General features: G+C 41.8%; 3 protein-coding genes across 3 annotated transcripts; 2 read left to right on the top strand and 1 right to left on the bottom strand.

Moving 5' to 3' along the window:
- Positions 1 to 533: 533 nt before the first annotated feature.
- LOC124486559 (calcium-dependent protein kinase 27-like) lies at positions 534 to 19,160 on the bottom strand. Its single transcript, XM_047048251.1, has 10 exons — positions 19,105 to 19,160; positions 4,039 to 4,133; positions 3,879 to 3,926; positions 3,455 to 3,724; positions 3,144 to 3,321; positions 2,758 to 2,937; positions 2,193 to 2,570; positions 1,854 to 1,944; positions 904 to 1,751; positions 534 to 761 (listed from the first exon to the last, which is right to left on the bottom strand). The coding sequence occupies exons 4-9, from the start codon at positions 3,647 to 3,649 to the stop codon at positions 1,115 to 1,117; spliced, it is 1,659 nt and encodes a 552-aa protein (XP_046904207.1). The 5' UTR covers positions 3,650 to 3,724; positions 3,879 to 3,926; positions 4,039 to 4,133; positions 19,105 to 19,160; the 3' UTR covers positions 534 to 761; positions 904 to 1,114.
- Positions 6,098 to 14,372, top strand: LOC124486561 (zinc finger protein 239-like). The gene is made up of 2 exons (XM_047048253.1): positions 6,098 to 6,279; positions 12,887 to 14,372. The coding sequence occupies exon 2, from the start codon at positions 13,114 to 13,116 to the stop codon at positions 13,969 to 13,971; it is 858 nt and encodes a 285-aa protein (XP_046904209.1). The 5' UTR covers positions 6,098 to 6,279; positions 12,887 to 13,113; the 3' UTR covers positions 13,972 to 14,372.
- Positions 16,099 to 17,677, top strand: LOC124486562 (zinc finger protein 679-like). Its single transcript, XM_047048254.1, has one exon. The coding sequence runs from the start codon at positions 16,104 to 16,106 to the stop codon at positions 16,707 to 16,709; it is 606 nt and encodes a 201-aa protein (XP_046904210.1). The 5' UTR covers positions 16,099 to 16,103; the 3' UTR covers positions 16,710 to 17,677.
- Positions 19,161 to 19,404: the final 244 nt, after the last annotated feature.

Genomic DNA, 19,404 nt, shown 5'->3' with positions numbered 1-19,404 from the left:
TTCTATGTGATGTCCATTTAGTCAATTAAGAGTCTAAACTTTTAGTTACAAAGCATTTGTTTGTAGGAATAACACAAGTTTCGGACAAAATTATACGGTCATACCTGAGTGACCGTCAACAGTGTGTGCGTGTAAGCAATACACTCTCTCCACTTAAAGCCTGCACACTGGGTGTACGGCAAGGATTAATCTTGGGGCCATCACTTTTTCCATCACTTCCTCAATGCCTACACCAACTCTCCTATCTGCTTCCCCTCCCGTTCAGGTACGATTTCCAATGTAGGCTACAACACCTATCAGTAGTGGAAGAATGGACTTACATGACTAGCATTGTATCGATCACTTGATAATAATGGCTGCCTGTGTGTCATTGTATTAATTATACAACCATCTCAATCACCGTCTGCATCACGGACATGGACACTTTTCTAGTATGAGCTCAAAAGGACAGAAGATCACTTTCATTTGAAATCAGTATTTGGACATTTAAATTCCCAGAAATAAACAGACTAGTTAAGCATATAATGCATTATTTATTTAGTGTGTAGTAAATATGCTTGGGACGTTTGAAAAAAAAAAAAAGATGTTCTGTCCCAGGTGGTCTGTGGTGGTGAGGCAGTGGATGAGCTGCACACCGACCCATGGTGTGTTCCCAGAGGTGAAGGGGAGGGGCTGGACCACTGCAGCCAAGGGTGGAGCAGAATTCCCTCCAGAGTGGGCAGGTCTTTGCCAAACCGCCTCCTTCTGTAGGTTCACATCTTCTGAAGAGAGAAAAGGAAAGAGAGAATGACAGATAGCAGAGAATATGAGAGAAGTGGAGGGGATTGTGTTCAGCTAGATAAAGACAATGTGTGTCTCGGGTGAGTGTGCATGTCATTTCCTGCGTGTGGATGCGTGTCTTACGGCTTGGAAATCCCTGGGAGATATCTTCGGCTTGATCCTCTGGGAGATGTCTTCCTCTCTCCTGGTGTTACGTACACCAAAGGAACATGTCTGTACTGTATGTATGAAGTGGTGTGTTGGTCTTCCCTGCTGTTTCTCCACACTAGCATCATTCATTCAGGTGTCCATTTTCCATGGACTTGTCAGCTTCATTCATGCTGTTCAAAATCATTCACACGTCTGTTTCCGTCCAAGTGTTCATCTGGCTCCATACGAACCTTGTTCCAACCGTCCTTTGACTGCTTTTCTGGATCCAGGGTCTGTGCTCTGTGATCTGTAATTGTTTTCTACAGGATTTTGTATTATTCCAGACACGGGTTTGTGAGTATGAACTTGTAAACACACTCACCTTGACCTGATCCTCAGGGAGATATCCTCCTTCCTCCTGAATTTTTGTAATGTGTTTTTTTGGAGGGCGATGGGGGGAGAAAGGGACAGTGGGGAGGTCGGGAGGACGACCGGGGGGCAGGGACGAAGGCCAGGGCAGTTCTGGAGGCCGGCCAGGAGGCAGGGTGAAAAGCCGGGGCAGCTCTGGAGGCAGACCTGGAGGCCGTCTGGATGTGCAGAGGTGCTCAGGGGGTCGGTGGTGGTGACCAAGGCTGGGCTTCTTTTGTGCACCGAGCTCTGGGGGTGCTGGAGTCGACCAGGACTCTGCTGGGGGCTCAGGAGGAGCAGAGGGCTCGGTGCTGGGCAGCACGGGCACCAGGACTCTGGGCAGCACAGGCAGAGAGCCTTCGGGCAGCACAGGCAGAGCTCTGGGCAGCAGTGCTGTATCACTGATTTCTGGGAATGTGGACACAGCATGGGCCCTGGGGAAAACAATATTACTCACTCATGGCCTTTCTCAGAATCAATGCTTCATCTGAAAACTCAGTTGATGAGGTTCAAAGTTTAGGAGGTTTACCACTGACCTGCCAAATTCTGTCTCCCTTTCCATGTAGCCCTGCTTCTCCTCTGGGTCCTTGTCTTGGACCCCTGTCCAAGTAGCACAGTAGCATCCCACTGTCAGTAGTAGGGGATGGACACAAAAGCAGGGAAAAGCAAGACAGGATTAAAATAACAAAGTCGTTATTTACCAACCTCTAGAAAGGGTGATTGGAATGAGACCCAGGAGTGCAGGGAGCCTGGAGAGGCCAAACTAAGACCAGAACACACACCCACGGAGACAGACAGAAAACACGAGGGGCAAGGAAGACCAGGAGAACTTAAACTGGTGCATGGCTGTGACTGTCTGTGTTTGTGTGTCTTACCTCTTCCATGTGTACCATGTGGGGTCATTGTTGTGGCCGTGGTGTTTTTAGGGGACACCTTGGGGCTCCTGGTATCTACCCTACACCTCTTGGTGTTGCCCTGGGACAGGGAGAGGGAGGACGAAGACGAGGCGTCCTCAAGGGACAGTGCCGTCGAAGACTCCCCCGAATCCTGTCTCTCTTCCGGCTCTCTCTTCCTCTTTTGCTCCCCTCCTCTGCTGCTCTCTGCATCTCTTCTTTCCTTCCTCTTTCTCTTTTTCTGTCTCTCTGCTTTCCTCTCCTCCTCTGTATGCAGCCACGGGTGGAGAAGGACTTCCTCTAGAGTAGGCCGGTCTTCAGGGCACTTTGCCAAACACAATTTAAGTAGGTTCTTGCATTCTGGAGAGAGAGAGTGTGTGAGAGAGAGAGCAGAGAATATGAGAGAAGTGGAAGAAACTGGTCAGTTAGTTCAAGTTCAAGTTCAAGTCTTTTATTTGTCAGTTAGATACAGACAGAAAGCATGTGTGTGCCTCTGTGTGAGTGTGTATGTTTATTTTTCTCGTCTGCATGTGGATGCGTGTCTTACGGCTGGAAAACCTATCCATGGTAGGGATAGGATCACAATAAAGGACTTGGTCGGGTGTGCGAAAGGGGAATATCCCAGACAGCACGTTGTATAACAGTACCCCCAGCTGCCAGACAGCGGATGGAACCGCCCGGTAGGAACCATGGAGGTACCATTCAGGAGGGATGTACATTTTGGTCCCTGACACACACACACAAAACAACCTTAGTTAAACCGCACATGGAAGTGTGTGTCAGTATGTGATTGGGTGCAATCGCAACTGAGTCCATTCTTTATTTCTGCTCCAGTCCTTGTGTTTGTCATCAAGGTAAATCTTTGATGATATATTGCTCTTTAATATGGATTGGGGGGGGGGTTGAGAGAAAATACAAGAGTAGGGAACGTACCAAGGAACTCGGTGTAGGGTGCTTCTTGAATAATGCAGCCACAGCCAAAGTCCAGAACCCTAATCCGTGGAACTGCAGAACCGGTCTCCACCAGAAGGTTCTCTGGCTTAATATCTCGGTGGAGGACACCCCAAGAGTGAAAATTGACCATGGCCTCAACCACCTGCCTCAGAATGATCTACAGAAAGAGAAAGAGACCGAGAGAAAGATGGACAGTTGGGAGAAGAGGGGCAAATGGTGATGAATATTGACTTTCACAAATAGTTCTTTGGAGGTGGATGGCTGTGATGAACTTGTCTGTACACACTCACTTTGGCCTGATCCTCTGGGAGACATCCTCCTCTCTCCTGGATATAGTCAAACAGTTCCACGGCGGGTACAGGCCTCTCCAGAACTATAATGAGCTCTTGGTCCAGCTCGTACCAGTTCAGCAGCTCCACTGCTGCCTGACCGTCTCCAAACCTGGCCTCACCCCTCACCTCCTCATCCCTGGCCTTCTCAGCCATGTCTGCCCCACCCTGTCCTACAATCAGTAGGAGCACCACCTCCAGGGGGAGCTGGCGGAGCTCCCCACGCAGGGTCTTAAACACAGAGAACACAGACAACCAGTTAGAGTTCATGCTGCAATAGGGATGTTATCCGTTGGAAGACTGTGGTTTTGGATGACACAGACAATTCAGAATGAGAATCTAAAATGGAATATATGAATTGTAAAAGGGGGATTGGTCCACTCACCACAGTTGTATTTATGACCTTATCAATGGGAACATGCTTGACTGCCACCTATCGAAAGAGATGGGTGGGGCGAAATACAACATGTTGATTTATAAAAATGATATACTGCTGTGTGTGTGTGTGTGTATATTTTTGCATGTGTGTGTTATGTCATTCTTACAGGCAGATTGTCCTCTATACGGAGTCCAGCGTAGACTGAGCCGAAGCCACCTTGGCCAAGACAGCTCAGTTCCACGTACTTCTCCTCAAACGATCCTACAGAGTACACACACACGCACACATTCATGTATATTGAACATTTTTGCCTGTCCATCTATCTCTTTTTTTCTGTCTTTATTATTATGTATGTTTAAATCTAGCTACCTTAGCTATCGTCTTTAACAATGTTGCTACTATATGCATCATTATGTACCTATAGTCATTACATTGAATGTTTAGTAGTCTATAGACTATAGTCTAAGGCATTTGAAAAAAATAGTCACTCATACTCACTCATGTTTCAAGGTGGGAGTGCATTGATACACACGTTATTGTGATATTATTACTATCTATTGAGTTCATGAACATTTGACTTTTTAAAAGCAATGTAGCATTGATCTGGAGTGAGATTGTAAAATGCAGACATGTATATTTTTGTAGAATGGTATGCTGTTGTCATGGAATCATTATGATGTCAAATATGTAGGATTAGCCTTGTGCCTCTTGAAACATGGGAAATTCAATAAAATCCACAAGAAAGTTACATTCACATCAGGTTAGATTAGTTAATATTGTAAAACATAAAACAATCATATAGGTACCCTACAATCCAGCTCCATAGAATATATTAGTTCAATGGTTGTGCCATGAGAACTGGGACTAAACAGGGTGCAATATTTATTTACAAAAAACCCCTTTCTCAGACAAATTAGTAGCCCATGTATTTAACATGTACTAAGCTCCTTAGCTACTCTTTGATACAACCTCCCAACCTTTCTCTTTTTATCAAAGTGTTTTTTACCTTGACATTTTGTGTCAACACTATCAGACTCCTAAACCACACAGTAGTTCATATTTTTGTATGATGGTGGTGACGGTGCGATGACGGACTTGACATTCATAGTGAAGTTATCATGTTTTTGTGGTTTTCAAGTCATTTTAATTATATGATGTATACAAATGGTGTTTAGTGTTTTCTAATAATGTACAAACACTAAATGTGACATGGCATTGTGTAAATCAGATGGTGGTGACATGTGATGATGTTGTACAATATTTGAAAGCATTTGAAAAATACTACAGCAGTTAATATTGTAATACTCACTCATTTTGAGGTGTGAGAGTGCATTGATTTGCATGCTATCGTTGAATAATTATTATCTAGTAAGTTCATAAGAAAATTGACTAGAAATGTAGGCTACTTCAAAAAGTTTGCAGCAATGATCTGCTGGTTTTAAAATGATGCACATGTACAGCTTTGTGGAACTGTATGCTGATGTCATTAAAATCTATTATGATGTCATAATTACATAGTATCACCCGTGTGCCTCAAGGCACATGGCAAATCCAATACAGTCCACATGGAATTTACATCAAAATCAGGTTAGATAAAATAAAAGGAAATAAAAATAATATAGGCCACCTACAATCCAGGCCCATCAGATATACTTATGGTGTGAGAAGTGGGACTAAATAGGGTGCAATATTGAAAAAAAGAAAATCACCTGCGCAGACAAATTATATTTAACATGTGATGATTGTGTTGACACATTAGGTGTTTCTTTCACAAAAGACATTCATTGACATTTAGTTTTTTCTGTTTAGGCTAGTGCTAATAGGCCTACAGCCTAAATTAGGAGAATAAAATGTAATCTAAACATTTTAAATCATTTCCGCTGAATTTGCAAGAGGGGGTTGACATCATGGTTGACATCAAAACAATACATTTGTTGAAACCACATCATATGAAATTAAAGATGATAAATGAAAATATGAAAGTATATATATAAAAAAACATAGGCCTAGCTTACTATAATAAGCGATAAAACGCGTGGTCACTACTCTACATTTAATGTGGACTGCTACTTTTTGCCAGCCCTATTTCTTGGATTTTGCAGACTTTGAGGTGTTCCTTGGCGTTCTGATTAAATCTTCGAATTCGGAACAACCTTCGAGCAAGCTGTTGCTCTGTTGGCTCTGTTGCGGAAAAAACAGGGCGCTCATTTTGGCCACGGAGAGCAGCCATAGACTTCTGAGCATGCAGCCAATAGCAGCGTTGCTGATCAAGGTTTCTACCAGAGCCTGTTTAAGACATTAGACATTCTCTGGAGATACGTACAGTAAAGTGTCTCAACGTTTTAACATCTTGAGACCTGATGTATTTAAAGATCAAAGCTATGTTGCAGTTCTAATAGCTATGAAAGTAAGTTCAATTGCTTTTGACGTTGTATCCAGGATTTGAGCCTTTGTGCTTGTTTTTAAACTCATTTCGGTGCTAGCTACTTTAGCTAGAGCTAGCTTTACTTCGATTGTGTTGTGAGCTAAATTCAGTGTGTCTTTATTAGCTCATGTGGACTAGTATTTGTTGTTATTTAGATGCAGACAGTGTTGTGAGTCTCAAGGTACGTACTAGGTACTGTGAACTTTAATTTGACCCTGGTGGGCAGCATTAAAATAGTGTGCTGAGTTCTGTATTGCTGTAGTGGATCTATATGTTGAGTGCTCATAAACATTCCGTGATTTATTTTCTATGTTGTAACTATCCAGTTTTAAATTGAAAATTAGACACATGTATTAGAGTATAGTAATGTTATTGGATTTAAATCCTGGTTCTAATCCTAAATCATTTTATTGTTGTGGCAGTCGTCGCCGAGACGAATAACAGGACTCATTAGTCTCTGTGTTCAACAATGAATGGCACTTTATTCAGTACATAGCGAAGCAACTCTAACTCGTTATCAACATGGCGACGGTGCGTACATGCGCATAGGGTTTTTTTTTTTCAGAACTGCCGGCTGTGTAGCCGAGCGCATTTTCGCAATAGCAACTGCACGGGTTCAAGTGACGACACAGCTATTTCATGATTGGCCAGACTCACACACGACAACTTTGACACGTGTTTTGGAATATTCGGACACCTTCAGTTTCGCCAACGCTTAAAAAAGTTTAATTGAAATAAAAATGTGGTTAAAAGGTTTTAGTCAGTCTCTTTACTAACGGAAAGAGCAAGTTAAATTATAAAGTAAAGTAAACAAACAGCGCTTGATCGGCCATGACTGACATCAACGCAGCAAACCACGAGAAGCTGGAATGTCCGACTTCACAGAGCCGTTTTCAACTCCTCCCCGACTGCAAGCGGCTACTCTCGCCGGTCGTTTCATGCAGCCGCAGTCCATGTCGAACGCACCTAAGCTCACGCAGATATCACATGACAATTGTTAATGTACATGTAATGGTAAACAAACTCAGAGGAAGACCCAGATAGTGCACATACGTCTTGCCGACGTCGGATGAGTCAAAGCTGCACCACTCGGCCGCACGACAGATCCTGTTAACTACTACATTTATGTATTTAGTTTAGTGCTGCAACTAACGATTATTTTAGTAATCGATTAATCTGTCGATTCTTTTTTCGATTAATAGATGAATCGGATAAAAAAACAAAAGCATTAATTCTCAACCCTTTATTCAAAAACAGAACTGACAGTGCAAATTCACAGTGCAAACCATCTTCAGAATGTGCACAAACAGACACACAATTTTGAAAAAGTTATTAATATTAGCGTGGATTTAATGCTCTTTTCAGAGATTAGCAATTTATGAGTTTTGTTTAAAACATTTTTGAAAATTGAAAGGTTGTGGAAGTAGGCCAGACTTTATTAAAATCATTCTGGTGTATATGTATGATTTTTGGACACAATTTTGAAAAAAGTTAAAGGTCACATGACATGCTGTTTTTGGATGTTTTTATATAGGAATTAGTGGTCCCCTAATACTGTATCTGAAGTCTCTTTCCCGAAATTCAGCCTTGGTGCAAAATATATATATATATGTATATATATATATATATATAGCCACTAGGGGTGTCACGATACCAAAAATTCAGTAGTCGGTGCCAATACCATTAAAATAACACGATTCTCTATGCCAATTTCGATACTATGGTAAAAAAAAAGAGGATTGTCTAAGATTCCATGTAGGCCATGAACTTCTTTAAAATATTTGAAAAATAGCAAAATGTTCTACAAAGACATACAAAACATGTGCAATAGAGCATAGCACAACATAATAAAGTGCATTTAAGCCATTCAGCTAACAAGATGAACATGACATGAGTTTACCTTCTAAGCTATGGGCTAACGTTAAAACTACAGCTAACCTAAACTATGTACATAAGCCATTGTAACACACGTGCCCACCATCTCAAACATCATGAAACGTGTATTTTAGTATGACAGTTTAAACAAACAGAAAAAGAGCATTCTTTGGATGTATTCAGAATTTCGCCGCGACCTTAACGAACATTGATTTATTTTGTATGATGCCAGATGTTAGCATCGGTGCTGCGCCTCTTCTGGAACTGAATCAGAACTCGCATGGAAATCTTTAAACAAATCCAGATGACGATCTTTCAGGTGCTTAGCTAAATTGAAAGTATTCCCCCTTGGTCTGAAGACTGCGGTAGCATTTTTTGCATAATGGCCTCTGCGGATTAATTATAACGCCACGGTCATCTGCCTCAAACGCAAACTACTTTTTTTGCCTTTCTTGTCAACAAGTCGAAGCGGGGTGATCACTAAAGCAGCAGTTGTTATCTTGTTTTTCTGAATGTAAACGTCGACTGGAAGTACACTCCTGAAGGCGCAGCACCGATGCTAACATCTGGCATCGGCGCTCACGGTACTTACGGTGCTTCAAAAAAATGGGCATCGTCGGTGTTTTGTTATTTTAGCATCGGAAGGTACCGTAAGTATCGGTTCTCGTGACATCCCTAATAGCCACCACGAATAGTCCCACAATGAGCTTTCCTCAGAACGCGCTGTTTCTGTAGCTTTAAATGCTAAATGAGGAGGAGAGGCGGCACCATGCACTAATGTTTACAGTGGACGTATCGCAATGGCTCGTAGACCCGTTGCTGTAAGATGCCTCGAATTTGCCCATTCTCATCTGATAACCCTGGTTTGCAGAGCTGCACACTCAGTCATTTAAATGTGGGGAAAGGCGGATATCGCGCTCGCCATAACACCAACAGCAGAACGTTATCCACAAAACAACAAAGCGTACAACACTGCCTTACAGAATGTGTATTCACACACATGCTTGATGCTATCTACCTTTACATTAGCGACAGTACATCAGCTAATGGCTGCAGAGTTAATGTTACAGCCAGATTCTAAGGGTAGCAAGCTAGGTAACCATATCGCAAGCAACAAAATTATATAGCGTTAGTTGACTTACTTGTCCGAGGTTTGTAGCTGGACCAAGGAGTAACCTACTGATCCAGAATTTAATTTCAGACGGTCAGCAAGGCCAAATTTGTACTGGCTCAAGTTAAGGAAACAGTGGTGGCTGAAATGTTTGGCGCAGACATGCAAAACTTTGAGAGGTTGTGTCGGCGCATTTCCAGCAAAAATATGTGCAGAGGCTCCTTGTGTCAAAAGTTGCAGATTTTCAAACGGAGCGTTTGAGCCTTCATTTTCTCCAAGGCGGAGAAGAACACCCAGGGCTTAGTTTTACACCTATCGAAAATTCTAGCCACTAGGGGACCAAAGGCAGGCAAGGGGAACTCATATTAATGTTAAATAACCTCCTAAATTGAAGTTTTCATGTCATGTGACCTTTTAATATTTGCGAGGATTAAGCTATTTTCAAAATTCAGTGATTTTCTATCATTGTATTTGAAACTTAATTGAAAAAGTAAAAGCTGTGGAAGTATACCAGACATTGTTAAGATACTCTGGTGTCTGTCTGAGGTTTTATATTCATACAAATATTATAAAAGTCTACATTTTTCAAAATGGTATGGGTAGTTTTCACACGGGGGGGGGGGGGGGGGGGGGGGGGGCTTTTTTCAGGCAAGAGCAACTGCCCTTCAAAATTCCTGTGCACGTCCCTGGTCTTTCGGTGAGTGAAGAGGCAGACTAAAACCCTTTCTTCAACACATTTTTAATTTAATTAAACAGTTTGGTCCGGATTTGAGCATTGGTGAAATTGTTGTTGGGTGTGAGTCTGACCAATCATGAAATAGCTGTGTCGTCATTAGAACCCGTGCAGTTGCTCTTGAGAAAATGCACTCGGCTACCAGCCGGCAGTTCTCGAATCGATCTCACGGTACTTTGATGGCGACGTCACAGTGACCTAGCCTCGGCGCCGTCTCAAGTCGGACAAAAAGTCTAACCAGAATTCACTGTTTCAAGTCAGCCGCCTGCAGCCGGTCAGTCCATGTCGAACACACCTATTGAACAGTTGGCTATTCACCTCGGCCACGCCATATTTGTTGAAAGATGTGTTTGACATGGGCTGCGGCTGGCTGCATCTATCAGGGTCCCCGCGGGGTCTTAAAAAGTCTTAAAAAGTCTTAAATTCGTAACTTTAAATTTAAGGCCTTAAAAAGTCTTAAAAACGTCCCTATTTTCATCCGAGGTCTTAAATTTCATTTTGTCAGGTCTTAAAAAGGTATTACCCTCGTAATTTCCAGACACGCAGGCTGCAGAAAGTTATTACAAGGTAGCAAAAAAGTATTGCGTCATAGCCTACAAAGCGAGTCTTTGCTACAAAGAAAACCAGCAGAACGCTGCCCTCCAAACGTTGGTTTGGTGTGTTGTATTTCTTTCTGGAGGATAGCCGTACGCGGGGATAAAACTACAAATCCTGTGATAACTGCAATACCTGCATGCGAAATACGTCTGCGCTTCCTCAGAGTTTGTTAAAATTCGGCGACGTGTAGAAAATGGGAAAGTGTACTTTCAACGAGACATGAGTTGCATTCGACATGGACTGAATTCATGCAGCGGCACAGCCGGCTGCAGACGACGCCGGCGCTGCATGAAGTCGAACGCACCTATGGCTAGAGATCACAGCGATTTCCGCTGTTGGTTACAAGCACTACCCAGCTCCAGGCTCGCTGCAAACTTTGCCCCAAAAATATTCAATTTGGTTTCTAATGTGATTGCTTTATCTGTAAATTAAATGTATGCTTTTTTTAATTTAAATGAATTCCATTCATAGAAATTACATGTTTTTTTCAGTCTTTTGATTTAAATATTTTTCGGGTAATGCGTTGTGTAGGTCTTAAATTTAAATCTCTATGGTCTTAAAATGTCTTAAAAAGGTCTTAAATTTGACTTACTGAAACCTGCAAGAACCCTGATCTATTTGCGAGAGTTGCTGCTTGCAGTCGGGATAGAGTTGAAAACGGCTGCTTGCCCGTGCTGCGTCAGTTATATGATTTTTGATCAAATGTACTTATATAAGGTAGCCTATTTAAATGATTTAGTGGGTTTGCAATCAATCACGTTGTAGCCTACCTTTTTTTTTACTAGGTTAATGCATTTTGTATTAATTGCCTATAAGATGTAGCCTACTGTTTTTTAGGGTGACTTTCTACAGTTGAAAAATAGTAATGTTGCTGGTACATTTACAGTTGTTTATTAATGTGCACTGCCACCTTTTGTTGTTCCCTTTTGTGCTTGTCCCACAATCACATTTCCAAGCAATTCTTCTTGACGTAAGCAAATACATGGGGTGCTAGTTTACCCATTTTGGATTTGTTTCAAACTAAGGAAAAATTATTTTATGAAAAAGCTAGTAGTGTGAGCCAGGTTCGAGAATCAAACCAAAGTTATTGGGGGAGGTAATTTTGAATATGTTGACTGGAGTTAATAGAATAAAAACGACCTGAAGAGCCGGGTGCCTAACCGTAAATGCAATACCACCTCATCCACCGGGGCCGTTGTTTCAAGCCGAGAGGCGAGGGGTGGGGGTCTGAGTTGCAAGCATGCACGAGTTTCGGAGCTAGGAGCAAGCTTCTGCGCAAGACTGGACAAGTCAGTCTGGAAAGATGGCGCGGTCCATTTCGCACTCTCGCTTGTCTCACTGCGCCACTGAGCACTTTTCATAGAAATGAATGGGGACGCCATCTCGGAAGAAAAATCTAGCTGCGTCTATTAATATATAAGTCTATGCTTTGGCCTAGTGAATTTCCGCAGTCTGAATTTGAATTATTCAATTCGGCATACAAATAATTCATATATTATATATTCAACAGCAAAATATTTCAGTTATGAAATTCGACATACAAATATTTCAGATCTTTCATATTCAAATTATTTTGTCAGCTTTCTAGCTCCATATAGTGGTCCCCTTATACTGTATCTGAAACCTCTTTCCCGAAATTCAGCCTTGATGCAGAATTACAGCCACTACGAGCAATCCCACAATGAGCTGGACGTGCCGTTTCTGTGTCTGTAGCTTTAAAAGCTACGAGGAGAAGAGAGGCGGGGCTAACTGCCATGGTTCGGTCGTTTGCAAGCAATGATGTCTCGAGGAAAAACCAATAACGCAGCACGGTCATAGCTCATTTTCTCATTGGTGGGTCAAATTCTTGGTGAGCAAAGCAGAGAGAGGGGGTTCAATGAAACCGGGCGTTGACGCTCGTGTAGGGCATTGTGGGAGCGTACGCGAGCGTCAACGCCCGGTTTAATTGAAAATGGATTGGAAGCCGAAGCTATGCGCCGCTGTAGTGGACACGCACGGTTACTGTAGTTTTTACGTTCCACCTTCTTGCGCAAGCACTGACTGTAGACAGAACATTTTGATCAAGTGTCCTCTTTCACAAACTCAAATCTAAACAACCTCCAACCAATCATTAAGGGGTACCCTGACTAATGATTAGACGGCCTACTTGTCTACCTACCTGCACGCACTCTGCCCCTCCACTCAACGCTCGTTACTTTAGTTTTGTGGGGATTGCTTTAAAGAGAGAAGGTGGGATATTTATGTTTGAATTAACTTGGAACTGTTTCTTCCAGATCCCCTACTGGCCAATCATACTTGATCATGGGCGGAGACTAGACAAAGAAGACACCTTAAGGCTCCAGAGAGACTACATAGACTCAACCAGAGAGACTACAGAGAGAGACTCAACCAGAAACAGCAGTAACTAGACAGAGGATCCACAAGAGAGAAACAAGCTTCCAGAGACTTGATACAAGACAGGATCCAGAGAGACCAGACAGAACAAAGAGAGAGCTGAGTTATGGAGACACATCAATGTGCTACATGTGGGAAAAGCCTTTCCTCATCCAGTAACCTCAAGAAGCACATGATGATCCACACTGGAGAGAAGCCCTACAGCTGTGACCACTGTGGTAAAACCTTTAGCCAGGCTAGCCATTTCAGAATTCATAGAAGGATCCACACTGGAGAGAAGCCCTACAGCTGTGACCTCTGTGGTAAAACCTTTACCCATGCTAGCAGTTTGACAGTTCACAGCAGGATCCACACTGGAGAGAAGCCCTACAGCTGTGACCTCTGTGGTAAAACCTTTAGCCACGCTTGCCATTTCAGAACTCACCACAGGATGCACACTGAGGAGAAGCCCTACAGATGTGACCTATGTGGTAAAACCTTTAGCAGCAATAGAAATTTTACAGATCACTGCAGAATCCACACTGGAGAGAAGCCCTACAGCTGTGACCTCTGTGGTAAAGCCTTTAGCCGGGCTAGCCAATTCAGGACTCATAGAATGATCCACACTGGAGAGAAGCCCTACTGCTGTGACCTTTGTGGTAAAACCTTTAGCCGTGGTAGCAGTTTGATAGATCACAGCAGGATCCACACTGGAGAGAGGCCCTACAGCTGTGACCTCTGTGGTAAAACCTTTAACCACGCTGGCCATTTCACAATTCACCGCAGGATCCACACTGGAGAGAAGCCCTACGTTTGTTACCTCTGTGGTAAAACCTTTAGCCATTCTAGCAATTTAACAGTTCACAGCAGGATCCACACTGGAGAGAGGCCCTACAGCTGTGACCTCTGTGACTATTCAGGTAAAACAAATGACCATCTGAAGAGTCATCTGCAAGTTCACAATAGAGAAACTCCAAAGCAGTGATGTCTGGGTCCAAGCTGTCCCAGCAGTCACCACCTGAGAACTTCTGTATGACCCACAGCTGGAAGAATAACCGGCCTACAACTACAAAATCCCAATCCCTCTGCTGTTAGACTGCTATCTCCCATTTTGTCATTTAACTTTTATTGATCTTTGACTATTACAAACCTTGTCTAGGGGGAAAGGCCGTAACACTAGACAAACACACAAGACAGAACACGCATAAAAACAGGGCGAGGGACAAAACAGCCTGTGTTTTGCACCTCTCTTTCAACAACTGTCTTTGGAAACCTCCAAAGTTTTCTTCTATTTTTCAAAAAAAAAATCCTTGTCTTCCTTGAGGGTTTAGGTTGGTTGAGGGGCAGTTCTACGAGCATATGTGAAGCCCTCTGTGACATTGTTTGTAAAAAGGGTTAAACAAATAAATGTGATTTGAATTTGATGATCAGTCGTCCAATGCACACTTATCTTTATCCACTGTTGAAGAACATGGACTCACTTCTCTGTATTTACATTTACAAGTCAAGGGTCAAGAGACTGGATGGTTCTGAAACAAAGGGGTTAATTGTCCTATTTACCAGATGATAGCCTGATGACAAACAGGGCTGTTCTGTCCTAAGAGTTACGTCATCACAGTATAATTTTGTAGCACGGACGGTAACGGTAGGCTATATATCATGGTATGTGAAATTCTTACAATTTTCAGTCCATTTGTTTCAGTAGAATGCAATCGGCACCGGCCATGATCTGCCGGATTTGGATGGTGTAGTAGGCTATGGTAGGTTTGTCGAACGAGTTAATTTGTTCTTCAGTGAACTGCCACAGAAAAACATGTTGCGTTTAACAGTAGGCAACTTTTATGGGATCAGAAAACGTTGTTCAGTAGTAGCGGCCCGGATTGGCTCATCAGTAGCACTGGGCGAATATCCGGTGGGCCGGTCCTGATTAGTAGTAAGCTAGTGGTAACATTTTGCTATACAATAAACATTTCACAATTCTATTCCCTTAAGTTTTAAGGTTTCGATTACTAATTACGCTTTGATAGTTAGTTGAGAATCTGCTGTATAGGCTTATAAAATCTGCAAATTGAATATTTTCATGATTCACTATTACAATATATAGCTGGTAAGATCAAACTGATTTAGCAACACAGCAGATGCAAGATAGCAGAGAACTTTGGTCTCCCCAAATGAAGAGAAAGTTTAACTAGTCAGTTAAAATTAGAGCCGATCGCCTCGATTTGTGACAACGATTAAAATATATTTACAAAAGGCGTTTGCAGACCTGTCGAAGAGTAAACATTTGCAGTTTATCATGGAGATACTTTAAGTGAAGTGTCCCTACGGTTTAACATTTTGAGACCTAATGTATTTAAATATCAAAGCTCTGTTGCAGTTCCAACAACTAGAAAGGTACGTGCAATATCGTCATATGCCTGGCTTTTGACGTTGTAGCCAGGATTTGCGACTGTGTGCTTGGTTTTATTTTAATTTCGGTGCTTGCTAGCTAGCTAGCTAGCTTTACGTCCATTGTGTTGTTAGCCAGATTTGTCTATAATGGAGATAGCACTACCGGTATGTTAGTACGTTGTGAAAAGTGAATGTAATATAATTTTTTTGTAATTCAGATGCAGACAGTTTTGTGAGTCTCAAGGTACGTACCTCGTAGGCAGCACTTAACAAACAGATAGTTACAACAAAATAAATAAATTACGGAATGTTCCCACTGCAGCCATAGGCTAGAGAATCCAGCACACTATCTCTTCAGTCATTGTGAACCCCCCCTTGAGAAACATACACCTCACCAAATGATCAACATTACATTTGCAAAATGGACACGGACAAAATAGTTATTTTATATGTTAAAGCTGAGTTCTCATTAACTTAGAACTGTTTCTTCCAGATCCCTTACTGGCCAATCATACTTGATCATGGGCGGAGATTAGACAGAGGGACACCTTAAGGCTCCAGAGAGACTACAGAGACTCGACCAGAGAGACTCAACAATTGAAAGTCTCAACTAGAAACAGCAGTAACCAGACAGAGGATCAACCAGAGAGAAAAACAAGCTTCCAGAGACTAGATACAAGACAGGATACAGGGAGACTAGACAGAGTGCAAAGAGAAAGCTGAGTAATGGACACACATCACTGTGATGCATGTGGGAAGAGCCTTTCCTCATCCACTAGCCTCAAAAACCACATGAGGATCCACACTGGAGAGAAGCCCTACAGCTGTGACCTCTGTGGAAAAACCTTTACCCATGCTAGCATTTTCACAGATCACCGCAGAATACACACTGGAGTAAATCCCTACAGCTGCGACCTCTGTGGTAAAACCTTTAGCCATGCTTCCACTTTGAGAACTCACCGCAGGATCCACACTGGAGAGAAGCCACACATTTGTGACCTCTGTGGTAAAACCTTTAGGCATGTTACCAATTTAACAATTCACAGCAGGGTCCACACTGGAGAAAAGCCCTACAGCTGTGACCTCTGTGGTAAAACCTTTAGCCACGCTGGCCATTTCAGAACTCACCGCATGATCCACACTGGAGAGAAGCCCTACGTCTGTTACCTCTGTGGTAAAACCTTTAGCCATGCTAGCAATCTAACAGTGCACAGCAGGATCCACACTGGAGAGAAGCCCTACAGCTGTGAACTCTGTGACTATTCAGGTAAAACAAATGGCCAGCTGAAGAGTCACCTGCATGTTCACAATAGAAAAACCCCAAAGAAGTGATGTCCGGGACCAAGCTGTCCCAGCAGTCACAACCTGAAAGCACTTCTCTTTGACCCACAGCTGGAAAAACTACCGGCGTACAATAAAAAATCCCAAACCCTCTGCCGTTAGACTGCTATCTCCCAAAGTTTCTTCCATTTTGTCATCTAACTTTAATTGATGTATGACTGGTACGAGCCTGTGTTACGAACCTTGTCTAGGGGGAAAAGCCGTAACACTTAACAAACACACAAGACAGAACACACATGCAAACGGGTGAGGGATGTAACAGCCTGTGTTCTGCACCTCTCTTTCACCAACTGTTGCAGGAGGGGAGCACTGAACTGCTCCTCCCATGGTTTTGTTTGTTTTTTTTTCTCAAATTTTCCTTGTCTTCCTTGAGGGTTTAGGTTGGTTGAGGGGTAGTTCTACAGGCGTGTGTCAATCCCTCTGTTACATTGCTTGTAAAAACGGCTATACAAATACATTTGATTTGAATTTGATGATTAGTCGTCCAATGCAAACTGATCTTCATCCATTGTTGAGTAATACGGAAACACTTCTCTGTTTTTACTTTTGCAAGTAAAGGGCCAAACTGGATGTTTCTGAAACTAAAGGGTTGTAATAGAAAATACTTTTTTTATAAAGATGTCTATCATATTCTTAGGCCTAAAACAATTATTGTTTAGGTTTTAACTTTTGTAAAGCTAGATTAACCTTTTGGCCTAAGACTTAAGTTTCTGCTTGCTGACCATACATATAACAAATTTAACTGTTTGACCCTGGTTGTTTTGCCCACACAGCAGTGATTCTTCAACACAATTTCATTTTTCTTGTCTAAGCTCTGGTGTTGACAATCTGTATTAAGTGCTGCAACCTGTTTCCTTTTAGTTTTCTTGCATAATGTGGAGTGCCCCTTTTGATAGACATGAAGTATTGAACTGATTATGTAACTGTCTGGAACTACTGTATAAAAGAGTGCTCAGTCATGTCGTTTTCAGAGAGCCTTTCTATTACAGACATCACTTTGGTACTGTTTTAGATCTGCTCCTCCTTGCTGCAAGAATAAACAGATAAAGGCAAATTCTTCTGACCTCGGACTTTTAATGATACAATTACACCACAGGGTTTATTGACCTATTTACTAGATGATAGCCGTTAACAGGGCCTTTCCTAAATTTACATCACGATATATTTTTGTAACGGTAGGCTATATATCACGATATGAGTTTTTCTTAACATTTTCAGTCCATTTGTTTTAATGCAATCCACACTGGCCATAAATTGCTGCACTCGGCCGGGTTTGGATGGAGAAGCTATGGCAGGTTTGTAGCATGAATTAAGTTTCTTTAATAATGTGTTGTCCATTTTGTCAACTAAAAGTCAAAACGTTTTAGAGTAACGCGAGTTTCTGACAAAATGATACGATCAGTGAGCTATTCTGACCGCAGTAGTAGGCTACTGTATAGCCTCGTTTTTTGAAACTTAAGTACCCTACCTAAATATCTATTACTTGTTTGGCCGATTTGATTGTGGAAATGAAGTTTGTTTTATACACGTTTTCCTATCTTGTCGCTAATAAAAGTAGTTGAAAATTAAGTTTTAGGGGAGACTGGGGACAGTTGCAACACTTTTTGCAATTCTCTCAGTTACTCAGAGACCATTTAGACTACACCAACCAAATTTGTATATATTAAACTTGCTTCTGTCTGCTAATTACCCATACCATTTAAAGATGATTACATATGACATATCGTTCAAAGTATATTTTTGAATGGAAGAAGCCAGATGTTGCAATTGACCCCAACCCAGGGGACAGCTGCAACACAAGTCAGGGACAGTTGCAACATGTTAAAAATACCTTAAATTTCACTAATTAACTTTAGCTTTTTGTCTCAATGAGCATAGAATTCTGAAAATATTAACTTATTTACTTTATTATTAAAGTATTATTTATTTATACAATAATATTAAGCCCTATTGTATTTTATTTAGTAATATTGATCAAATAACAGTTATTGAGTTTTGTTTGTGTAGAACATAGGCCTACATAGATTCAGTGTGCAGGTGTTACAGATGCTATTCGATCCATATTTCAGTGTCAGACAGGAAGAATTGAACATTTGCAATCTGATGCTCGTTCCAAAATATTGACTTGTTCATGTTGAAAAATACTGTTGTGTGGTCTGTTTTGATATGGATGCTTAGCTTGGGAACGGTTGCAACCGTCCCCAACCCTATAAGCCATGACAGAACATTCTGTGCTGGCTAGGCACACTGACCTTGACACATGCTAACCATCTCACTTAGAAGTCAACAAAACAATAATTCAAACTAAGTAAGTTTTGATTAATTCATACAAAAGGTCAGGACAGTATGACAAAAATACAGCTCATGAAAAAATTTACTTTCATACCTCCAAAACAAGTTTTGTTCAATGAATGCAGCAGCAGATGTTGAATATGTGTTCTGTCTTCTTGGTGGGGGGAGGGGTCTAACTGTGCATGTGCAGTATGAGTGTCATCACTCTAGCATGTTTCTGATTGGAGTAAAGAGACTTGTTGCAACTGTCCCTTGTTGCGACTGTCCCCAGTCTCCCCTACGCTGTTTGAAATCTTTTTGATAATGGATGAATTTCTTTAAATCACGCATACAATTATATAATTAGAAAAGCCCTTCTCTTCAATATGTTGTAGGCTACACAGTTCAAGTTTAC

Source organism: Hypomesus transpacificus, chromosome 24 (genome assembly GCF_021917145.1).
Source record: "Hypomesus transpacificus isolate Combined female chromosome 24, fHypTra1, whole genome shotgun sequence".
Lineage (NCBI taxonomy): Eukaryota > Metazoa > Chordata > Actinopteri > Osmeriformes > Osmeridae > Hypomesus > Hypomesus transpacificus.
Note: the sequence above shows the minus strand (reverse complement) of the source record. Positions and strands in the feature narration are given on the sequence as shown.

What these genes read in the sequence shown, in the direction of transcription:
- LOC124486559 (XM_047048251.1), bottom strand. Translation starts at nt 3,649, where the DNA reads ATGGCTGAGAAGGCCAGGGATGAGGAGGTGAGGGGTGAGGCCAGGTTT. An exon ending in ACCCTACACCGAGTTCCTTG is followed by an intron (nt 2,938 to 3,143) that starts GTACGTTCCCTA and finishes TGTGTGTGTCAG; the next exon opens with GGACCAAAATGTACATCCCT. An exon ending in AGGGAGACAGAATTTGGCAG is followed by an intron (nt 1,752 to 1,853) that starts GTCAGTGGTAAA and finishes TGTTTTCCCCAG; the next exon opens with GGCCCATGCTGTGTCCACAT.
- LOC124486561 (XM_047048253.1), top strand. Translation starts at nt 13,114, where the DNA reads ATGGAGACACATCAATGTGCTACATGTGGGAAAAGCCTTTCCTCATCC.
- LOC124486562 (XM_047048254.1), top strand. Translation starts at nt 16,104, where the DNA reads ATGGACACACATCACTGTGATGCATGTGGGAAGAGCCTTTCCTCATCC.